Source organism: Callospermophilus lateralis, chromosome 6, assembly GCF_048772815.1.
Source record: "Callospermophilus lateralis isolate mCalLat2 chromosome 6, mCalLat2.hap1, whole genome shotgun sequence".
Classification (NCBI taxonomy): Eukaryota; Metazoa; Chordata; class Mammalia; order Rodentia; family Sciuridae; genus Callospermophilus; species Callospermophilus lateralis.
This window is the reverse complement of record NC_135310.1, coordinates 33,785,809-33,809,827: the sequence shown is the minus strand read 5'-3', so window position 1 is coordinate 33,809,827 and position 24,019 is coordinate 33,785,809. Positions and strand designations below refer to the sequence as shown.

At 34.5% G+C, this 24,019-nt stretch overlaps 1 protein-coding gene across 1 annotated transcript; it reads right to left on the bottom strand.

Annotated features, from left to right (window-relative positions):
* Positions 1–2,365: 2,365 nt before the first annotated feature.
* On the bottom strand, positions 2,366–3,388 carry Taar1 (trace amine associated receptor 1). The gene has a single exon (XM_076859436.2). It carries the CDS (start codon positions 3,386–3,388, stop codon positions 2,366–2,368), a length of 1,023 nt encoding a protein of 340 aa, XP_076715551.1.
* Positions 3,389–24,019: the final 20,631 nt, after the last annotated feature.

Sequence of the window (24,019 nt, the reverse complement as noted above, 5' to 3'; positions counted from 1 at the left end):
ATTTCCCCAAAGCTCATTGGATTCCAGTTGGGAAATGGACTCTGGATGACTAAAAGATCCAAACAGCTTCTGCCTGAGGAAACACAAGTTATGGTAAAGCAGGGAATATGGACAGAAAAAGCCAACCTTTCTGCATGCTTTGATGAAAGTTTTGGTTATTTCTTACTATGAGCATTAAAAATAGAGCCTACAGGGCTGGGGATATAGCTCAGCTGGTAAAGTGTTTGCCTCAAATGCACAAGGCCATGGGTTCAACCCCTAGCACCACAAAAACAAAACAATAATAGAGCTTACAAAAAAAGAATGGGCAGTAAGGGCTCTATTTATACTAAACAAACAATATAGAATTACCTGGGTCATGATCTTGTTCCAAGAAAAACATAAAATCTATTAAAGCCTGAGTAATTTAAAAGAGGTATACGATGAAGATGACTTTTATTACCATTATCAGAATTGCTCTCAAAATTCTGATTAGTAGAGCATAGTAAGGAATATGCATAAGAATCATTATTAAATCATTATTATTGCAAAGGAGATAAAACTTAGCATTATAGATAACATCAATATCTATAATGAAAACCTAAACAAGTCAACTGGAAAGTTAAAATAGACTTTATTATATACCAGTAATAATGTTTACATAAAAACAAAATGATTTCATAAATTTATTCAACATTTAGAAATAATCCTAGAGGAATATGTTGGAGCAAATGAACCTCAGGAACTTGCTGTAAAGGATAAAAATCTCTCAAAGTGCTTTTTTTTATTTTAAAATTTTGACACACTGGTCTCACAGGTAAATAAATTCAAGGTAGTGTTTTAAAAAGAAGTGATTAGAGGCAACTTGTCTTACCACATACTAAATTAAAAGGTCACCCAAAAAGTTTTTATATGTATTAGAAAAATAGTCTAGCCAGATCAATGAGACAAAATATAGTGCTGAAACAGACTATAATAGATGAAGAGATTTAATATATCCCCGGAAGATCATCAGATTTGTGAACAGACATGTATAGGTAGGAGTGTGCATTTTAGTTTCATTTAAAATTGGCTACCTTGCCCTAACTCACTTGAGCAAAAATTGCTATTATTGAATAAATTCAAATTCCTGATGATACTTAACCTGAAACAAACCACGTAAAGTCTATGTAAGAAACAGTTCAATTGCAGATCAATGTATATAATTTAGAATGTTTCCCATTTCCTATTAAGGCACATTTTTGGAAACCACTATTTGTTCCTTTTTTTTCTTTTTGTAGATACTGTTTTAGTAGGCATGGTATGTATATTCTGACATTAAAATAAGTGACCTTGTTTTATTCTGGATATATTTTGAGTCCACCATGCAAGATATAACCTTAAAATATGGTTAAATCCTTTCAGACATTTTCATGGCCTCAGTAGCAAGTAACAGACAGAACATAATTTAACTGTTATTATTTAAGAAATTAGAAACAACTGAAATAGTAGATGATAGGGAAATAGTTATAAAAATCCTTATACACAAAAAAGACACATGCAGTTGTCCCTCAGTATCCTTGTGGTATTTGTTTCAGGATCTTCAGCAGATACAAAAATCCATGGATGTGACATCTCCTATATAAAATAGCATAACATTTGCTTATTATCTGTGACATCCTCCCATATACTTCAAATCATCTGTAGATAACTTGCAATAGCTAATACTGTGTAAATGTTATGTAAATGGTTACTCTATTGACAACTATAATAATAAAAAAACAAAAACATCTATCTACAGGCACAATGTTCTTTTTCCACAAAATTTTTGATCTAAGACTACTTCAATCTGCAGATGCAGAACCTGAATATATGGAGAGCCAACTGTACATATATGACAAATTTCTATATGCAAATGTGACAAAATCATTCCAATTTGTATCCCCAAATATAGTCTTATAGTTTCCACTACTGAACCACTTAGTAAGGTACCACTGTCAACTCATGGAAGTTCATCTAAGGGCAGGAGAAGTTCGTTAGAAGAAGAATTCTCCTCCTTCTCCTCCTCCTTCTCCTCCTCACCACTATCCGCCTTTCGTGTTGCTGGGGATCAAACTGGAGCCTTGTACATGCTAACCAAGCACTTTTCCACTGAGCTACAACCTAGTCCTAGGAGATGTTCTTTAAAATGTAGGTCCTTAAATACTAGGTTTTCAAAATTTGTGTATGTATCATGAGAAGGGCTAAGATCGCATCTACCATGTTCCATATAGGAGCTGATCAGGATAACTTGGCTCGCCATAAGTACTTTGACTCAAATAACAAATGAAAGATCCATGTAGTTAGTGCATTCGGTTGTAATGTTGTGTTCATGAACTGGATCACCAACCATTTTGCAGTAATAAAATTATTGTGGATTTGATTCTAAAAATAACTTACACCTAAATGAATCTCTTTGAAAAATTTTACCAAGTAGAATTGTCTTCAATGCTCTTCTGAACCAGGGATAGAAAAATGCATAAACCATTGGATTAAAAGTAGAGTTCAAGTAGCCAAACCAAATGAATGCATCATTCAAAGGGGGTAGAATTGTGTAGTTCAGGAAAGGATCCATGACTGTGCACACAAAGAAAGGGCTCCAGCATATCAGGAAAACACCCATCATGATCCCTAATGTCTTCGCAGCTTTTCTTTTTTTGTTTTGTGAAATTCCATTTTTCTCTTCTAATCCAAAGTGAAGCTTCTGATTTGTATGATTAATTGATCTTGCTTGCCCTTTAGCTATGAAATATATTCTGTAGTAGACACACAACATAACAGACCCAGGTATATAGAAAGAAGTCAGAAAGGCCAATACCCCAGATGTTTTGCTAAAGACAACTGAGCAGTGCCCTGTGCAGTGAAAATGTTTATAATATATCTCTTCAATTCCTTTGAAGTTTAGCTCCAGAAAGATCATTCCAAATGCAAAAATAGCAGGAATGCTCCAACTAATGAAGATCATCACAAGAATTACCAAGATATTGATCCTGGCTTTGTATCTCAATGGGTCACACACTGCATAGTAGCGGTCAATGGAAATGAAGGACAAGTGAAAAATGGAGGCTGAACTTAGCATAATGTCAGTGCTAGTGTGAACTTTACAGAAGAACTCTCCAAAATACCAGCAGTGCTCAACTGACCTTACCATGCTATAAGGCATCACTAGGCACCCCAGCAGGAAGTCCACAATGGCCATGGAATGAATGAGCCAATTAGTAGGGGTGTGAAGTTGCTTGAAATGTGGTATGGAAATAATGACTATCAGATTGCCAACCAGAGTGATCAGAATTATCAGTACCATTAAGCTGTACAATGAAGCACGAACATGGCTTGACCAGTTGCTTTTCACACAGGAGATATTAATTATATTGTTGCAAAGGGGCATCATTCCTGACAATTCTCCACCAAGTTTATTTTTCCCTTTGTGTGTCGCATAATCTTTTTCCAGATCCATAGTCAGTTTATAGTTCCTTCTCCTTTTATTTGCACATACCTATCCCAGAAAGATGGGGGGGGGGGGGGAGAGAAAGGGTAAATCAGCAATTTGATTCCTTGCATTTTTAACACACTTACCCATAGCTTCCTAATGATTATTCCTATTGAAGAATAATCCTTTTGGAAGAAGCTTTATTTCCAAGTTCATTTCAATTCAATGATTTTTTGAAACTGGTAGTTGGATCTGGACATTTTGCTAAAGCAGAAACCTGAATTATTAGATTTAACTATATGAAACCTTCATGTTTACAGATCAGAGGTCAAATGATGATTATCATCATACACTTTGATATGGACCCCCCACACTCACTATTTCCCTTTTTTTTTCCTTCTTTCTTTTACTTATGCTATTTGTCTAAAAAGCCAGAATCTAGTGGTGATGTTTACATTCTAAAGGGCAGATACAAATTGCCAGAAAACTTACAAGTAAAATATATTAGCGAAAAGAAACAAATGTTTTAAATGTGTCTGTTATGTAGAATTAAGACCCACTAGTGCTGGCTTTTTGTGTTTAGTCATATATAAGATTCTTCTGATAACTGATTATAATGAAAGAAGCTTGCATAACTTTGTTTCCAGTTTGCAAAGCAATTCTACATATATTCCAGTCATTATTTCATTTAACATCTTGTTTACTTATCTGTAATATCAACATTATTCCTTGTGAGAAAGACATGGTATGTTTTGTTAGCCTTATTTCCCTGGCAGGAAATTGAGGTCTAGTTCATAAAAATCATAAAAACCAGAAGGTGATTTGAGGTCTTATTTCCTAGTTCAATTTCATTTTTCAACCTGTAGAGTTTTTCTTTGCTTTGTAGAAGGGATCAACTAAAAATAAACTAAAGAATATTGGGATGTAAATTTTCATATGAGAATTTATGTCTTAAATAACAACACTAATAATTAAGTGATTTTGTGGTCCTATCTTTTAAGGAATGTTAATTTGCAGACCAATCTGTGGTGAGAAGTGATGTGTCATGGACAAAAGATCCCAGAGAGGACAGTAGGTGAAGCTGACCTTTGACACGGGCTGCAGGCAAGTCGCCCAGACCTCTTTTTGTTTTTATGCTTTTTTTTTTTTTAAAGCTCTGAAAACCTTTACTTTTTTTTTTTCATGAAATCCCAATGTATGAAACAGGTAAAAGGAAAACTTCATCAAAATAGAGATGTCACCTTCTGCTAGGATTCCTCTTCAGAGATCTTATGAGACTCAGTTTGAAAATGTCCCTTTTGTTTTTATAGAATTCTGTCATTCTAAGCCAATTTCTGTATGCACAGAGGGAAGAAAGAAGGGGGGGGAGGAGAAAGAAGGAAGAGAAATAATAGAGGAGGAGAGAAGAGAGGAGAGGAGAGGAAAGCTCCACAGGAAAAATATGAATTTCTGACAATCACTGAAGCCCTACAATCATCACTATGTTGTGAAAGTGCTAGAAAATTGCAACAAGTCTCAGAATTCCAAGGGTATGCCTTTCTTTTCATCTCTTTCCCTCTCTCTGGGATGATGGTTTAGATCAACACCACACAGAAATTTAAATTTGCCCAAACTAGAATTGGAGGAATACAATATTTAGGTATAAAATTCCTATTTAATAAATTTGAAAATCCTCTCTCACCAATTCGCTGCCATCTTCTATTCCTGGAAGGAAACATATTCATACAAATAAATGTGTAAGATTTACTTGAATAGACACGCAGGCTCAATACAAGACAGAACAAACAGCTAACTAAAACTATTAGATCATTTGAACTAAACAATATTTTAATTATAACTAAAATTTAGATAAAAGAATGATGGCTCTTTTTACCAGGAAATTTAACTAAACTCAGTTACTCAAATTATAGAACTTCTATTTAGACTCTCTTTTAATTATGCTATTAGAGTATGCTAGTATTGTATTAAAAAAAAAAGTAGGGTTGTATATCAGTGGTAGAATGCATGCCTGGCAGGTATAAGCTATGAGCTGGATCCCCAGCAATGCAAAGAAAATAAAAATAATTTAAAGAACTATGTGAAACCCTAAATTGCAGTTTAGAAGTGCTTGCTAAGCAGCATGGTATTGGCAACAAAACAGGCATGAAAATCAATGAAATAGAAGAGAAGACACAGAGACAAACCCACATAAATACAATTATCTTATACTAGACAAAGGCGCAAAAAATATACATTGGAGAAAAGATAACCTTTTCAACAAATGGTGCTTGGAAAGCGGAAAATCCATATATAGTAGAATGAAATTTAACCCCTATCTCTCTCACCTTGCACAAAACTCAGTTCAAAGTGGATCAAAGACCTAGACATAAGCCAAATAGCCTGCACCTAGTAGAAAAAAATGTAGGCCCAACACTCCAATATGCCAGCTTAGGAATTTCCTCAAAAAGACGCCTAAAGCACAAGAAATAAAATCAAGAATCAATGAATGGGATGGTATCAAACTAAAAAGCTTCTTCGCAGCAAAGGAAAGCCTTCCAAATGGGAGAAAATCTTTACCACTCACACCTCAAATGAGGCTTTGATTTACAGGATATACAAAGAACTCAACAAACAAACAAACAAAAAACAACAGCAAAAATAAAACAGCAAATAGGCAAAGGAGCTAAACAGATACTTCTCAAAAGAAGATTACACAGTCAACAGATCTATGAAAAAGTGTTGAACATCTGTAGTGATTAGAGAAATGCAAATTAAAACTACACCAAGATTTCACCTTACTCCAACCAGGAGTTTACTCACGCCATCTCTTTACTCAATTTAGAGTCCAATATTTTTTGACATTATCTTAAACTCTCTCTTGTGCAGCTGAAGTTCTCTTAAGAAGTTGCATGTATCTGAAGATTCTGCTGACTGTTTTAACTTGGCTGAGTTGATCATGGTTGGAATGTTGCTTGTCCAGAGCCAAAATCACCTCAAGCTATCTTAAACCCTTTTAGTAGCCTTTTCTTTCATCTTCTGCATCTGATCTGATATCCTCATGACTATTAAGTAAACCTCTGGGAATGTATCACTAAGCTTAGCAGGCTGCTAGCCTCCCCAACCCTGAAGCTAAGATTGCTATAACACCTCAAACCTATAGAAGAGATTCTCCCACACGGCTGCAATCACCTGATACTCCTACCCACTTATCTACCGAATGTATTAATTTATGATTTGGCTTGTCCTTTGGCTATGAATGTTCATATGAACGTTCTTTTACAATGGAATATGCCTTTCAGGGATATTTAAATCTGTGTTCCCATGCCACTCAAATTTGATTCAGGACAAAAAAACAAAAACAAAAATAAAAACAAAAACAATTTTCTTATTTCCTTTCAAGTGAAGTTGCTATTTGATGTCAGCATTCAAAGACAATCCCTCCATTTTTCCTGAGTCCCCTGTCTCTTCACTGGTTCCCTTCTTGCAAACTATTTTAAACCTACATCTCCTCCTGATTATCATCTGTTTCTCTCCTTTATTATAAAAACATCTTTGAGTCATTTATACTCTCCATTTCCAATTCCTCTCCTCCTATATGTTTAAATCTACTTCAGTGAGATTTTTGTCTTCAACATTCCACCCCAACAAATCTTAATCATAAATTATTCTAGGTTACTAAACCCAATGGTAAATTTTCAGGCTACTTCTTTCCTGGACTCTCAGGTCCTTCTGAAACAATTCCTTTCCTTGGATTCCAGGTCAGTACCCACTACAGTTCTGCCACCTCACAGACTGCAGTCAGGCGCCCTTCCTGGTTCTTGATCTCACCTGCTCTAAGACTCCGTCCTTGATTCCCTTCTGTAACTACTCCCAAGGTGATCTCTTACTGTCTTGTGGCTTTGAATTATTCTCTATGCTGATGAGTCTCACATGGACCTCCAGCTTTGACTTCACCACTTACTGCTGGACTAGGGTGTCCTGCTTACTAGAGGTTACCACCTCCTAATGTGTCTAAGCAAGGCCTTGAGCTCCCTCTTAACATGTGCCTAGATCTGTATGCTTCTAGAAAATAGCAGCTCCATTCTTGCAAGTCCTCTTGAAGACTTTACCTCAGATGTAACAATATATCTGATCTATCAGTAAGCCATTTTGGCTCTTCACTGACAATAGATCCAGAATCAGTCCACTAATTATTTCTGTTATGACTGTTCTGGTCCAAGCCACCAACTGTCAGATTATTTTAATAATCTCTCCAATAGTTTCCTCTCTTCTTCTCTTCTCCTCACAAAGACTATCCCCAACACAGCAGCCAAAATTATCCCAGGAGCACATATATATTTTAATGTCAATTCTCCCAGAAATAAAGGAATAATAACAAAAAATACATTTTCTCAGAGCCAATACTGGGGCTTGGCAGCCATATGTCCCTATCAGGGGTTAGAGGCTAAGGAAAGCTGCACAGTGATATGCTATATCTATTCCTGACGGTGTGAAGATCATCACAGGTCTGGAAGTTTCACCTAGAACTTGATCTCATCCTACAGTGTGTGTGTGTGTGTGTGTGTGTGTGGCTTCATCCTGCTGATGTATAATTTTAGGTATATCAAACTTTGTATATGAGTATATATAGCTTTTTCAGTTATGAATGACTATTTCAACGTGAATGAGCTACTACTGCTATTTTTATAGATAAGGCCACAAAGAACTAAAAATCTAGAATTCTGTGATTTGTGCAAGGTAGGTAATTTTTTCACTGATATCTAGGGTACAGGGTGTGTAAAATAATTTTGAACTTACAGGTAAAAACTAAAAAAGCTATAAATAATGCTTCTGAATGTCAGGTATAATTATTTTTAGGAAGACAACTTTACTGGATTAGAGACATATAAGATAAAAGAAAAGGTTTCTCTGAGACTATATATTTGACCAGCTGAAATTGCTTACTCCTTCCCCCTTCTTTTCTAGTTTACTTTAGATTCTTGACTTGAGGACACAGCTTCCAAGACAAGAAGGACTGTGTTTGTCCTAGCCTCATCATTCTTTTATGACAGGTGAAGACTGGGAATGAATTTCATGGAATATGAAGTCAGTCCTATGTTAATGTGGGTATTGCGGTCAGCGGCTGGATAGAACTTATCATAGTGTGACTGCATTATTAAAGAAATGTATCTTCTGAAATACACTGAGAAACCTGTGCTCATAAATCCTAATTTTGCAATGTCATGAGTTAGCCTCATTGATTTTTCTTTCTTGACCTATTTTCTAATTGTCTCCCTTTGTTTCCACCTATTTGTTCTCAAGGTTTGTGCACCTGTTGTTTTTCTATAAGTTACTCAATTGTTTATAAAATGATTCAAAGAAAATCTATGACCCTGCTATGTTATTGGTTCACATTTTACTGCTCATTGCTAACTACTACCTAACAGGGACCACTTCATATCTCAAAGGAAACCAAGAGCAAACAAATGTCCTTGATTTAGACAGAAGCTAGATACAATACCTGGTTGTCTTATTTGAACTTTTGTGCTCTACTGTGTGTGTGTTTAATTAACACTGACTTTCTTCTGTGTGCTAATTTTGCCATTATCACATAATACAAAATTTGAGACAGAGATATAGGGCATGAGGACTTATACAAGGACTTAATTTTTTGTTCTAGAACTTTCTATGGCTATTCTGTACTTGCTTTCATAAAAAATACTATAAAGCATATGATACCATAATTGATTTGGTGTTGGGGGGCATTTTAAAGGTATCATGGGCCAAGACTGAAACTAAAGTTTGCTTAAATCCATATATATTGTTCAATGATTTATTATTGATCCTAGATAATTACAAAAAATATATGGATCTACAGAAAGTATTACATTCACACTTTTGGTAAACTTAAAGTTTGAGTTGTTTTTTGACCATTGGTAGCCATTGGAGCATCATAAAGGAAACATTGGCCTCTGGTGCAACTCACTGAATCTCTGATGCTCAAAGGAAACAAAGTATACTAGAAAAAAAGTCACACACAGTAGATGAGTCTATCAAATAGCCTAGAATGGAAAACATTTGTTTTGTCCCTAGCTGCTTTCTTCCTGCAGATGGTGCCGGAAATCCATTGGCTGCGTTTTGTTCAGAACAAGGAAAAGCTCCAGATATTAACATGCCCTTACCTGGAAGAATAAATGTTAGCACAAGATCTCCTGAAAAGGTGTTTCAAGTCCCAACTGAAAGAGCAGTGTGTATAGCTATGGCTGAACTTGTAAATCTTGTAAAATCCTACCCTGGATGAGTGTTGTAAGCTGCAGTGTATACATTTCAGTGTTGCTGAGGAAATGCAGACTGCTGAAATGAGCTGGTTTTCCATGCTCTGTGCGACTCTCTTGCTCTCATCTAATGAAAGACAGCTTGTATGTACTTTCACTTGAAGCTATCACAATCTGAAATTTAACTTTATAATAGGTATAGTTTAACCTCTTCCTGCAAATCCATAGCTCCAAAGTAATGGGTAACAGGAATGAAAATAGACTGAATAGAACTTCTCAGAAACATGGAATCCTTCAATTTAATGGAACACACTATACAGATCAAGGAGAAAGTGTTGAAACTGTAGGATGTTAAATGTGGAAAACATGTCTTTGAGTGACTATGAACGATGGTTCCATTTATTAAGGGATTTATAAAATAGAGCACTACATGTTCTTTTTGAAAAACTAAACAAGTTTCTTGAGAAAAGTGTTGGTTGCTGGAGAAAGGTATGAGGATTAGGGTCTTAAGAACTGGGAAGCTGAACCATAAAAAGACCATAATCAGTTCTATGCAAATCAAACATAGAACTGGGTTTCAAAAGGAATATGACAAGAACTCATGTGACATAATACAATGCTTATTAAATAAAGGTTTTGAGGGGTGGTAAAGCACTTGCCAAGCATGAGTGAGGCACTGGGTTCTATCCTCAACACTACGTAAATAAAATAAAGGTATTGTGCCCATCTACTATAATTTTTTTTTTTTTGTAGTTGGACACGATTCCTTTATTTTACTTATTTATTTTTATGTGGTGCTGAGGATCAAACTCAGGGCCTTGCACATGTGAGCCAAGTGCTCTACTGCTGAGCCACAACCCCAGCCCCAACTATAAAAAATATTTTTAAAAATAAATAAAGGTTTTTTAGTTGAAAAAAGTAAATTTAAGGAGACCTTAACATCAGCCTGGAACTAGAGCTTTAATCATCTCAGTACCCTCCAGTTGTTATCAGGGTTGGTGAAGGCTCAATAAGTTATATTTCTTCTTTGAAACGCAAGAAACTACAACTAAATTTTGGCCCATTGTTCAACCAGCATTTTTTTAAACTTTAAAATGCTCACACTGAGTGACTCAGCAACCATTCAGTGTGGTGGTTTTTATAAGAATAAAAGCTAAAAGTGCAATAATCTGAACTTATATGTGACATAAATAAGTACGTATTTGGTACATATTCAACAAGATGTTGTATAGTATAAAAACAACAGAAATATGTCAATGATATCTCAATAAGCAAAAAAATATACATATATATTTATATATGTTTGTATTTTTTCCTAAACATGAAAAATATGTATCAAGTGGTATATTCTAAATTCTCATTTCCTGTTTCTATAATACAAATTTGAAAAGAAAATGGAAATGGACTTAATAATAATTTTATTCCAAAAATAGTTTGTAGATCTGTAACTTAGCCAGTATTTTATTAAAACATTAAAGGCACTTTTGGAAAAAAAACAAACTTATTTTTAAAGAAGGAAAGAGATAAAGGACAGGAAAAACAATCTTTTGCCAAATGCTTAAGTCATGATTCTTTTTATTTTTTTTAAGAAGAATATCCTATGATTTATTTGTCCAATACTCTCCCGAACTGTGAAGGTCAAGGTCAAAGACCTAAGGAAATACGAAATCTAAATGTAATATAGAATCCTAAATGGAATTTTGAGACAAACAAAAAGGACACTAGCTAAGAGCTAAGGTGATCTAAATAAACTATAGATTATAATAAGTTAATAATAATGTATCAATATCAGTTCATTAATTATAATATATTTACCTTCTGATGAAGAAAAGGTGAAGAAATTGAAGCATAAAAAGATTAGGATGCTGAGGAAATAAAGTCCATCAATAAAACATTGTGATCCTGGCATCATATTTTAAATCTGGATAATTTCCTCCATCTCTCAGACATATGAAGGTATAGTAGCAGCACCAAAAACACAATCTTTAGACTCTCAAAATAGTTCTTTTGATATTTCACTGGGAGACAAGGGCAGAATAGAGTGTAGGACATTGCAGGATTACCTTTATAAAAGATGGAGCTACTTTTTCACACATGTATAAGGTGAGGATAATTCTGAAGATACATTCTTCTCATCAGGCTCCGTTTCTGGGGCAATCAATTGTTAAAATCAGACTGTTCTCTTTTACTTGTGGATGCTAAACCAAAATGAAGGAAGTTGTAGAGGGGAACAATAGAAATTCATTGGATTAGACAAAGGGAAACAAAGAGATAGGAGCAGGGAGTGGAACAGGAAAGGTAGTAGAATGAATTGGACATAACTTTCCTAGCCTTTTATTTGTATACATGACCAGGGTAAATCCACATCATGTACAATTCACAAGAGTGGGATCCTAAATAGAGTAAGTCATACTCTGTATATGTATAATTTGCCAAAATATTTCTACTTTCGTGTATTACTAAAAAGAACAAATAAAATAATACTTTTTTAATACCAACATTTGGAATTCTGCAACATACAGGTAGTAGTTGGACCACTCCAAAACAATTGTATCAGGAGGTGTAAAGACCTCTTGAGTTAAGTTGGAAGGGGGATTTGAGAACATCTGTTTTGTTTTGTTGTTGTTGTTGTTTTCCATTAATCTTTCTAGGAATATATAAAAATATTGAACTTCACTCTCTGTGGGTGGTTAAAAACTAAAGATATGATTCTTGAGATGAAACATTACCAGAAGCCAACCATCTCCATCACAAAGAAACAGGAAACGTAGCAAAATCTATTTGTTTATAGATCAAAAATAAAACAGGCAAAAAATCTCTAGCAGTACCATGGTAGTCTATACACAAAAGAATTTCTGCTATTTTAACATGCATAACATAACTTGAATAAGATTTTTGTAATTGTTTATGTAACTAAAAGATTTTTATGCAAGTTGACCTAATATAGAGCATGTAAACACAAAGACACACACACACACACACACACACACACACACACACACACACTCTCAAACAAGAAACCATTTAGGATTTTTCCCACCAATTAGTATTTGGACAAAGATGATTTCAGTTCTGTACTCTAGTAAATAGTAGTGTTAAGATATATTATAATTTCAAACTCTCTAAAATTAATCTCTACAAAACCTTCTTGTATTAACTTAAAACTAGCTAATGCATATAACATGTTTCTTTATTTACAAAAAAATTAAACAAAGAAAAATATATTTCAAAATTTCAAATTTCCTACCTGTCCATAGCTGATTTTTTTAAATTTAAAAATCACACCTGAAGCAATTTATTTAAAAATATACAACTATTTTTAGCTTGGCTAACTAAAGTAGATACTTATTAACTAAATTAAAGAACACTCATTTTATCTTTTTACTAAACACAATCTTGCATCTTAATTCATAAATAAGTAACAGACCATTTAATATTCTCACTATCTTTAGCATTCTCCCTGTAAATAAAAGACTAGTCCAGGCCTCTGGTTTGTCTCCAGAATCTGCAGGAGCGTTCAGACCTACCTTCTCTGGCAAGAGTGGACAGAGCCTGGATGAACTAAGGGCAGCAACACTGCTTGGACCAGCTGTCCACCTGTGTGTCCTGTACCTGGCTAGAGCCCACTGCTGCCCCGGGAGAGGTTGCAGTTAACATAGACAGAATGACGCAAATATTAAAATCTGAAGATAAGCTGATAATAAATCTTTCTGAAATAAGCTAACAGAATGTTATCAAGAAATATAACTGGGAGGGGATTTTATTCTAAACCATCGTCAGGAAGCCAGCCATGCACAAGCTAAATAGAGAAGGTAAATATTGCCATTACTTTAAAAAAATAATTCCAAGCGTGGGCCACCCATCCCCACAGTCATGATTGCTAATAGTATATAAATGAAAACACAGGTCCACTAAACCTGCCTCAATTGTTGATTGATTTGAAAGAAAAGTAATCTTTTATTAGACATTTGCATAAAGGAAATGAGCACTAAAAAAAACCATCCACTTTCAAAGAAGATGAAGTGTCCATCAAATGAAAACTTTTACAAATTAGAACGTACTTAAACTAAACATGTTATAATTAGAAAATATTTTACCATAAATAAGTACAGCTATGCATCAATAAAAAAATAAATATGCTAAAATACTTTATAGTATTGGCTTTGAAAATTGAAAAAAATTCATAACCTAGTCAAAGAAAAATATTTTTATCTTGACTCAATACACATGTAGGTAAAACAAAAGCAAATTTTTTCATTAAAAGTAAACTTTATTTAATTTACTCTGATATTTTCTTCTTTTTTTTTAATTACTGGGGTTTATAAACTACTAATGTAAGTCACCACAATTAGATAAATCTTGCTCTAAAGATTTTAATCACAAATATTTAGTCACAAATATTTTTCCCATTTGCTTTTTAATTTCTATATACAAAATTTTCAAAATGATTTTCTCTTTTTTAAAATTTTTTCATAGATAGACAGTATGTCTTTTATTTGCTTATTTTTATATGCACTGCTAAGGATTGAACCTAGTGCCTCACATGTGCAAGACAAGCACTCTGCCACTAAACCCCAGCCCCAGCCCCAAAATAACATTCTTATATATGGATTCAGAACCTTCAAAGTAGGAAAAATTAATAGCAAGGGTAGTTTCTCATCTATTTATTGCTATTATTCTGCAACAGGAAATAATAGGATTGTTATGATAGATTGCCAGACTCAATGTCTTTGCTTCCTTAGGGATAGAAGGTGCTTTCCTACCCTTCAGGCCTGAACTTTGCTCTTTTACTTGTCTTGGCTAAAAGAATCTGAATATAAATAAAAATGTGCCAATTCCAAACCCAGAAGGACTGTATGTTTCTGTTCCATCACCATAAGAAAAACATATACTTTTGTTAGTCCACTTGTCCAAGAAGGATGAGAGCCCTGAGAGCCCTGTGAAACAGACTGGGACACAAGGATACAGAGCATGTGGCAGAGCCACTTCTGCTGACCCCACAGGTTGATCAGTTTAAGTTGCTTTTATTTTTTGATACTGAGTTTTGGGATGTTGTGTTATACAGCACTACCAGGCGTATACTTAACTATGTCAAGTATAGTTCTGAAACAAACCATTGTTATCTAGTACTCTGTTCTCTTGCTACTAGTGAGACATTGGTATCCCACAATGTGCCACTTGTGGTCTAAATAAGTGTTATTAAAAGAAGCCACAGCAAAAACAAAAGCACTAAATGAAATTATTTCTTACTATGTGAAACTGAATTTTCCCTAAAGTGAATAGAAATTCTTCAAAACCTACAGATGTTAAAAATTGGTTTAAAACATTATACCAAGTTTGGGTTCTGGTTAAAAACAGTACATAGACAATCACAGTGCTTATTTGAAAATGATTTCAGTGTTTGCCAGAATCATGCAGTTACCTGTCATTATGTAAACGAGTTCTAAGCTCTAGGAAATTGCAGCTTTTGTCTGCATTAATGTTTTGTAGTCTAAAAGAGTTTCTGGGAAAACACAGATGCTCAATAAAGATTGAAAGAGATTGAGTTATTGAATGAATTCATTTTTCATTTTTAAAAGTTTTTAAGTCAAATGATTGCACTGATATGGAATTCTTATAGTTCTCTTTGGGTTAATATCAAAACTGTACTAGAAGTCGATCTTTTCATTTTGTGTACTTTTTTTTTTCCTTTGACTGGAAAGTTTATTTAATTGAATAATGATGGCTCTTTCTCCCAGGAATATGTAAACACAGAAGCAGATCTTACAGTACAGGAGGGAGATTGCTGAAAGGAAAATGAAGGATGTTATGGGAGCACAGAAGAAGAGTGGGAAACCACACATGGCAGCCAGGAAAGGCTTCACACATGAGGTCACATGGAGCTAACTCTGCAGAGTGTCTCAGACTTCACAACACTGCTACATTTAGAACAGAGAAATATGAGCAAAAATTTTATACTTCTTCTTTTCTTTAAAGTGAGAATTTTTTAATATTTATTTTTTAGTTTTCAGTGGACACAACATCTTTATTTTATTTTTATGTGATGCTGAAGATCGAACCCAGCGCCCCACGCATGCCAGGCAAGCATGTTACCACTTGAGCCACATCCCCAGCCCAATATACTTCTTCTTAATAAGTCTATTTCATAGTGGACTATTTCTTCAGTTAACAACAATCATCTTTTTAAAATATATTCTCATTCCAGCATTATTTTTATTAATAGAAGTATATTGAGTAGATTCAAAATAAAACTTTTCTCTCCTTCCAATTAAACACACACAAACACTTACCCTCAAATATAATAAAAGCTAGAAAATGTCTTCATCCTCACTATCCAAGTTAATGATTTTCTTTATCCCTACAATCTCATTTTCAAAGAATAAAATCAAAGTATCTTTGTTTCTACTTGTAACAACTTAATATCATTTTCATAAATTATATGTATTTGTAGGTATGTTAAAGGCATTATCAATACTTATCTTTAGAAATTATTTCTATGTGAATAATAATTCAAATTGATTCCTTGCTATGAAAGATATTATCCTAAAAGCCTAAATATCCTTTCAAAAATCAAAAGAAATAGATACTATTATTTGTGCTTTACAAATTATGATGCTTGAGAGAATTTTAAATGGCTTTTCCAACATCATAACACTGGTGAATGGCAAGCCAAAAATCAAGCTAATGATTGCCTAATGCCCAAACTTACACCACTAAAGATGATTTTTTTGCTGCCTCTAGAGACCAGTTTTTAAACATTTTTAAGCAGCTGATTATTGAAAAAGATTGTGATGGTACATACCCACTTAAGAAAGGGAAGAAAAATTTTGTAAAATGAACTAAGAAAAGATGGAATTAATTAAGGCAATTATTCTCAGTAGTGTTACTGCTTTCTATATACATTTCTTCAATATGAGATAAAGATCTTTAAGAAAGGTGAGAATAGGTCTCTCCCCTGCACAGGCTACAGTGCAGCAGTTTGCAATGGTAGAGATAGGGTGGGTAGGCTGTAGCATCCGGCAATGTCTGGAGATGTTTTTTGTTACCACAACCAGAAAAAGGTGAGTGCAATGACTATATAATATGCAGAGGCTCTGGATGCTGTCAGACACATAAGCAGGATGCTCACTACCTTTATCTGGCCCCAAATGCTAGTAAAGCAGATTCAAGAGATTAGAAATATATATATATATATATATATATATATATATATATATATATATATATATATAGAGAGAGAGAGAGAGAGAGAGAGAGAGAGAGAGAGAGAGAAAGAGAGAGACATCATCCAATATATATAAGAAGTATATATTATTATATATAAGTAGAAATTCTTTGAGGATTATATCCACTGACATTAACAGGCAATTTAGCACAAGTTACCTTATAAAAAGAGAATTTTTGGATAACAGAATATTATCAGGGGAGAAATTCAGTATAAATTTAGAACTTGTTGCACTCTAATTGAAGGTGTTGGTTCCACTGGAGGATTAGGATGTCACCACAAACACTTAAAATGCGTTGAACTGTTAAAAAGCATCTAGTGAAAGCAGATGCACAGAGCAGAATGCACCTGGCACAAATATTGACTATTTTCCAGTGTAATAAAGAAAAGTACCATAAACAACCAGTACTACACAAACCAAATGCTTACAGATGGTGACAGATGGTGAAATGCATAATAAAGAATTAGAGTGTGCCCTTATATCAAGAAGGTTTTCAGGGGCTAGGGTTGTAGCTCAGTGGTAGAGTGCTTGCCTTGCACATGTGAGGCCCTGGGTTCGATCCTCAGTACCACATAAAAATAAGCAAATAAAAATAAAGATTAAAAAAATAAAAAGAAGGTTTTCCTTATCATACAAAGAATGCATAAGATTGTTTTTGTGAAATAAATATCTTAAGCTTTGTGGGCCATAGTTCTGTGACAACTATTCAACTTTGCCATTATAACATGAAAAAAAAAAAAAAAAAACACAGTCAGTATATGAATGAATGCGGTTGTGTTCTAATAGAACTTTTTTAACAGCAAATAGGATTTTGCTCCTGGAGACTACAAAAGAAATACTATAAGATTTTCTACCACCAAACAAAGCAAGGAGATGAAAATTTTAAGCCATTTTCCTGATATCCTTTTCTCTATTCTAAAACTACACTAAGCAAGTAGTATACGAAGAACATATTGCACACAAAAAAATGGCTGATTGAACAAAACTGAAGAAGCAGATGTCAATTTTTATAATTGCATTAAACATTTACATATGGGGTTGGTAATTTTCTGTTAACATAAAAATAAAATGATGTTTATCTCAACACAAAACTGCATATAAACTACTTTGTCATGGACATGGGTTATTTCTCTGAAAATGTTCTGGAAGTGTCTCAGGCTTCAGGAGAATAACTGATATGAGGATCTTCCCCTTTCCTATTCACCCCTCAATTTTTTAAAATATTTTTTTAGTTGTTGATGGATCTTTATTTTATTCATTTGTTTATATGAGGTGCTGGGAATGGAACCCAGTGCCTCACACATGTGAGGCAAGTGCTCTGCCACTGAGCCACAACTCCAGCCCCTCACTCCTCAATTTTTAAAACAATTTTATTTGTTCTTTTTAGATGGACATGACAGTAGAGCATATTTTGACATATTGAATACACATGAATTATAACTTTTCCAATTAGGATCCCATTCTTGTGGCTGTACATGACGTGGAATTTCACTGGTCATAGTTTCAAAGATAAACATAGGAAAGTTATGTCCAATTCATTCTGCTGTCATTCCTAATCCCATCCCTATCTCTTCCTTGTCTAATCCAATGAACTTCTATTCTCGAATCCCCTTATTGTGTGTTACCATCCACATACAGAGAGAACATTTGGCCTTTTGTTTTTTGGAGACTAGCTTGTTTCACTTAGCATAATAGTCTCCATTCCATCCATTTACCAGCAAATGCCATAATTTCATTCTTCTTTCAGGCTGAGTAATATTCTATTGTGTATAGATACTATATGTAGTTGAACATTTTTTCATATATTTATTGACCATTCATATTTCTTCTTTTGTGATGTGCCTGTTCAGTCCATCTATTTATTGTGCTATTTTCATTTTTTGATGTTGAATTTTTTGAGTTCTTTGAATACCCTGGAAATTAGTGCTCTTTCTGAGGTACAGCTGGCAAAGATTTTCTCCTATTCTGCAAGTTCTCTCTTCACATTCTTGATTATTTCCTTTGCTGTGAAGAAGCTATTTAGTTTACTACCATTTCTTGATTTTACTTCTTGCACTGTAGGAGTCTTATTGAGGAAGTTAGTTCCTAGGCTGACATGATGGAGAGTTGGGCCTACATTTTCTTCTAGTAGGCTCAGAGTCTCTGGTTTGATGTCTAGGTTCTTTATCGATTTGAGTTGAAGTGATAGAGGTTTAATGTCATTCTACTAAATATAGAGTTCCAGTTTTCCCAACACCACTTGTTGAGTAGGCTATCTTTTCTCCACTGTATGTTTATAGCACCTTTGTCTTATGAGCTAACTGTATATATGTGGGTTTGTCTCTGTGTCTTCTATTCTGTTTGGTCTTCATATCTGGGTGTTTTTTGTGTTTTTTTTTTGACACTATCATGCTGTTTTATTACTACAACTCTGTAGTACAATTTGGGTCCGGTATGTGATGCTTCCTGCTTCACTTTTGTCACTAAGGATTGCTTTTCACACCTCAATTTTTACAGTAAAGCTAGTGAAGTTTTGGCCTGATACCTGCCCACCTCTCTCTTTCCTCAAAACTTCTCCCATGTCTTTCCCTTTGAGAGCTCTTCTTTTTAGGGACACAGCATGAATGGCTGTCCAAGGACCAAGTGCTCAACAGAAAAATGAGTATGACTATGCCCAAAGACATTTCCCATCATAGCACATAAGCAAGCCACAGGGCCTTCAATGAGTCAGAACTGTGCTGGTTGGAAAGTGGTCTTGGTATAAAAGCTGCAGCATTAAGTGCCTGAATTGTGTGGCATAGCCTGGTATTTTCCAGGCTCAAGTGTTTCCTGAGACAGGACATGCACATGGTCAGCTGACAGCTCTAACCTATTGTAGAGAAAGATGATTCAACAAACTACCAGAGCTTCCAGAAATGTATGAGAAGATGAATTCCCTTACTTCCATTTTTAACTTCTTTTTAGCAAGCGACCTATACATTTTATTAGGCTTTCAAAGTAGTGTGATATTGTGAAGCTATTGCTGTTCTGAAATGAGCATCCAGTGGACTTTGTGGTAAGCAATCAAACCCTTATGGAGTGCCTAGTCTATGCTAGACCTATATGTTGTTTTGTCACATTTAATCCTCATGCCAACCCCAAGAGTCTGGAAACATTATTCCCATTTCTATTAAAGAGACTGGTTCTCAAGGCAACCAAGGAATTTGATCTCATGACAAGTTGGAAAGCCAGGAACCAAAGGTAGGCCTAACTCCAAAATTCCAACCTTTTGGACTGCCATTTGATTTTCCCATTTTTAAAAATGACCAGACTCATCTTTAATGAGCTCAGTTCAAATGGTTCAATTTTCAAGATTGTGATCAGTTTTGGTAGAATTAAGAGAAACAAGCCTCTGAACTTGTAATATAGAGAAAATGAAAGGGAATATACCTCCTATGTAAGGCAACTTTATATAACCTGTGTACTTCTTGACTACAAATCAGAGTAAATTTTAAATTTCCTTAATTTAAAGTTAAGCCACAGTGCAGTTCAGCACAAATAACCATTATGATTAACAAAGTGTATAAGTGCAGAAGATTTCAGCCATGCCCTGAAGTGGCCCTGCAAAAGAGAGGAAACTACTCTTAGGCCTGGAATCTTACAGCCCCTGGGTTGATTCACTGTGTAGAAAATTTCATGTACATCTCTCAGTGAAATAAAAATAGTATATTATGGTGATATATATGTAAATATCTTATCTGGAACAGTCTTATTTAAATATCTTAGCGTATTTGGAATCTTTACATGTACAGGGCCTACCACTTAGTAGAAACTTGGTAAATAATAGTTATGGAAGCTAATAATAATAAGGAGACTAGAAAGCAAGGTTGCATATCAAAGGTTGTGTTCAGTTCAGAGTTATGAGGAAAGACCGAATGTTAGCAATTCTTATTTATCATCTAAAGTGCTTTTGGGGAAATAGGTTGACTAAACTCATCCCAACATCTCCACTTTTGAACCTCTCCATGACTATCACAGGGTAGATCTTTAGGGGACTGTCTTTTTATCCATTCTTTGGTCACCACAAATCATAGAATGTCATGTTACCAAGGCAGCTTATACATTTCAGGAGATGTTTTTTTCTCTTTCTGACCCATTCCTAAGAAACTATAGCTTGAATGTTAATTTCTTAGAAAACTTGAATCTCTGACTCAGCTGTGATATATGGACATCTACCTATAGAGGGCAGTGTTCTACAAATTTTTCTAGTTTTTTTTTGTTTTGTTTTGTTTTGTTTTAAACTGGGTTCCTCCTCCAAAAGACAAAGAATGGAATGAAATGACTTTATCTTTCTCACCTTTTTATTTTCTCCTGTGAGATGGAAAAGTGAGGAAAACAGGCACATTGATAAGAGTGGATTTCCGACAGGGTCTGTCAGGTCCTTCTCTGGTTTTAGGAACTCCTGTAGAACCTGGACATCCTGCTGTGCAGTGTCCGCAACAAGAGAGGATTAATAAGCAAAAATAGGAGGGTATAGAGGAGAGGAGAAGTGAGGGCAAACAGGGAAGGAGAAAGATAGAGGGGAAAATAGAGAGAGAAGGGAGGAAGAGTATGACAAGGAGTTTTAATGACCCTGTACCAGTCACTAGGCTACAGGTATTACATGAAATCCCAAGTTTATTTCCACAAAAACTTCAAAGGATAGAAACTATTTTATAAACATTGTTTTACAATGGCATGAACTGAGAACTAGATAAATTAAGTTAATATTAAGGGCAGCAATGGAATTTGATTCCTGATTTGTCTGACTTCAGAGTTCTACCTCCTAACTACCACCAAGAATTTGGAAAGGAAAAAACAAAAAAGTCCTAGAGTCTAATTCCTCCCACAGATCCTCCAAATATCTGGGTAGGGAAAATTGAGATTACTGCATTAGTGAGAACTTTACTTATTCATCTGTCAATAGGTGGGCTGGGTAATCGTATTAACTATACACTAGGCAAATGAGATAACATACTAATTGTAATTTCCAAAATAATATTCATAACTGTCTTAGTCACCAAAAGTATTCCATTTTTAGCAGAAATCTCTGAGGATAATTTTCACATCTCTTTGTTAAAATTAAGATATGTATAGATACATAGATATATATGCACACACATACACATACATATATACATACTTAGGGAGCTATTTTCAGGCCACTAATTTTTTTTTTTTTTGTACAGTGCTTTTATAATCAATGTCTATAATACCTAGTTTCCTGGTATAAGTACACACAACTGCAGTCTTTTCAATTAATTTTTACTCATGACATCAAATAAGCCTTTAGTTAATTATCTTTGATAGGGCAAGGTGAGATTTTTATCAGAGACAGAAAGGGAAAAGTCAGTTGGTTCACAATTAATTTCATTAAGTCAACATCATAGTCTGTCAAAATAGCACATTTGCGATACCAACATCTTCATAATTCAATTCAAAGCCTATCCAATTAACATTTCTACAATACACAGTGCCCAAACATTATCAGATAATTTACCACCATGGTGACAGGTGGGTCCTGTTTACTTTGTCATGTTGTCACAGTTTCTAGAAAGTATTGATGGCTAAATAGGGGGTTCAAGCTGATAAGAGCTTTTGATGTGTTTCTATAGCTTGATCACTGTGGAGAGTGATTTCAAAACAGGATTAAAGAATTCACTCTTCCGTTCACTGATGCTCCTAAATTTACCTTTCAAGTCTGAAAAACTCCCATTCTTTATGTTACAATATTCTCAAGGAAAATTTTTATTCTCTGTGCCACGTTGATAGATAAGATCAACTTTGATTTTTATTTCAGGACATATATATATACTTTCATATTAATCCTGTACTTTCACTTTAGCCATCACTCTCTATTCTCTCGAAGTCTGAAGCAACTAAAGATAAAAATTAACTATGAGGAATGTGACATGTCTCTCACATGAAAGGAAAAATGAAATTGAAATTTGACATTAATAATCATTGAGCAAGAAATCCGTGTCCAGTACTTAACTCAATCAGTACTAACATTGCATCCTTCAAAAAACATAAACCAGCCTCGCATGGCTCTATGAAAGAAAAAAAAGAATAACAATAATAATAGCAATGTACAATGGTAGATAAAGCATTGAACATGAAGTTAATAGATTCTGGTTTGAGGATTTATACACATTTTAAAAGATCTGAACTGAACATTTTGCTTTCTAATGCAAAGTAAAACAAAATGTGCTACTTTTTGAAATTAAAATAAAAGTATGTACAAATGTTTAGTAAACTATGAAGTATTTACAGAAAAATGTCAATGATACCTTTATATCCTCTCAACAAGCAGATATAAGTAAAATAACCTTCAGGTCCATGGAAAGGGAAGGGAATGGAAAACCCTGACCTTAACCTTTTCCTTGAAGAAAAGGAGATTACAATTGATGTGTACTTGAGGCTGACAACAAAATAATGAATCAGAAGGTAAGAAGTACAATGTTATTACAGGTGGAAAATAAGGGTAACTCACGGAAGACATTTAACATTTGTAAAGTAATTTCTGCAAGCTGGATTTGAAGAAGAATGCAAGATACATATCTTTGAGAAAGTCACATTCAGTGATAGATATTTCTAGCACTCAACAGCATTTATTAATCTCTTCCCTTTCCTAGACCTACAATGGAAGTATACTTCTACCCCAGTTGCATTTGGCATGATCATATGACCTGCATTAGCCAAAGAAATATGACTGGAAAAGATATGTATCATTCTGTATGATGGGATTCAGGAGGGAATGTACAATTTCACCATATTCTTTTCTCATGCTCAAGAAATTGTGAATGCACTGGTTTTTGTTGTGGTGGTGGTGGTGGTGGTGGTTTGTTTGTTTGTTTTGTTTTGTTTTTGTGTTGCTGGGGATTAAACCCAGAATCTTCCACATGCTGAACATGCACTCTACCACTGAGCTATATATATCCCCACTTTGGAAACAAATGTTGATAAGGAGGTTACATAATATGAAAAAAGCCTGTGATCCTGAGCTATGACCCAGTGACAAATTGCCCTGGAAATAACTTCACATAAGGAAAACACTTTTGTTGTATTAAGCTATGAGAGTTTTGGTATTATTTGTTATAGCACCATAACCTATTTTATGCTAAACAATACACATT

Bases quoted from the DNA above. Each gene is read 5' to 3' on its own strand.
- Taar1 (XM_076859436.2), bottom strand. From the start codon at position 3,388: ATGATGCCCCTTTGCAACAATATAATTAATATCTCCTGTGTGAAAAGC.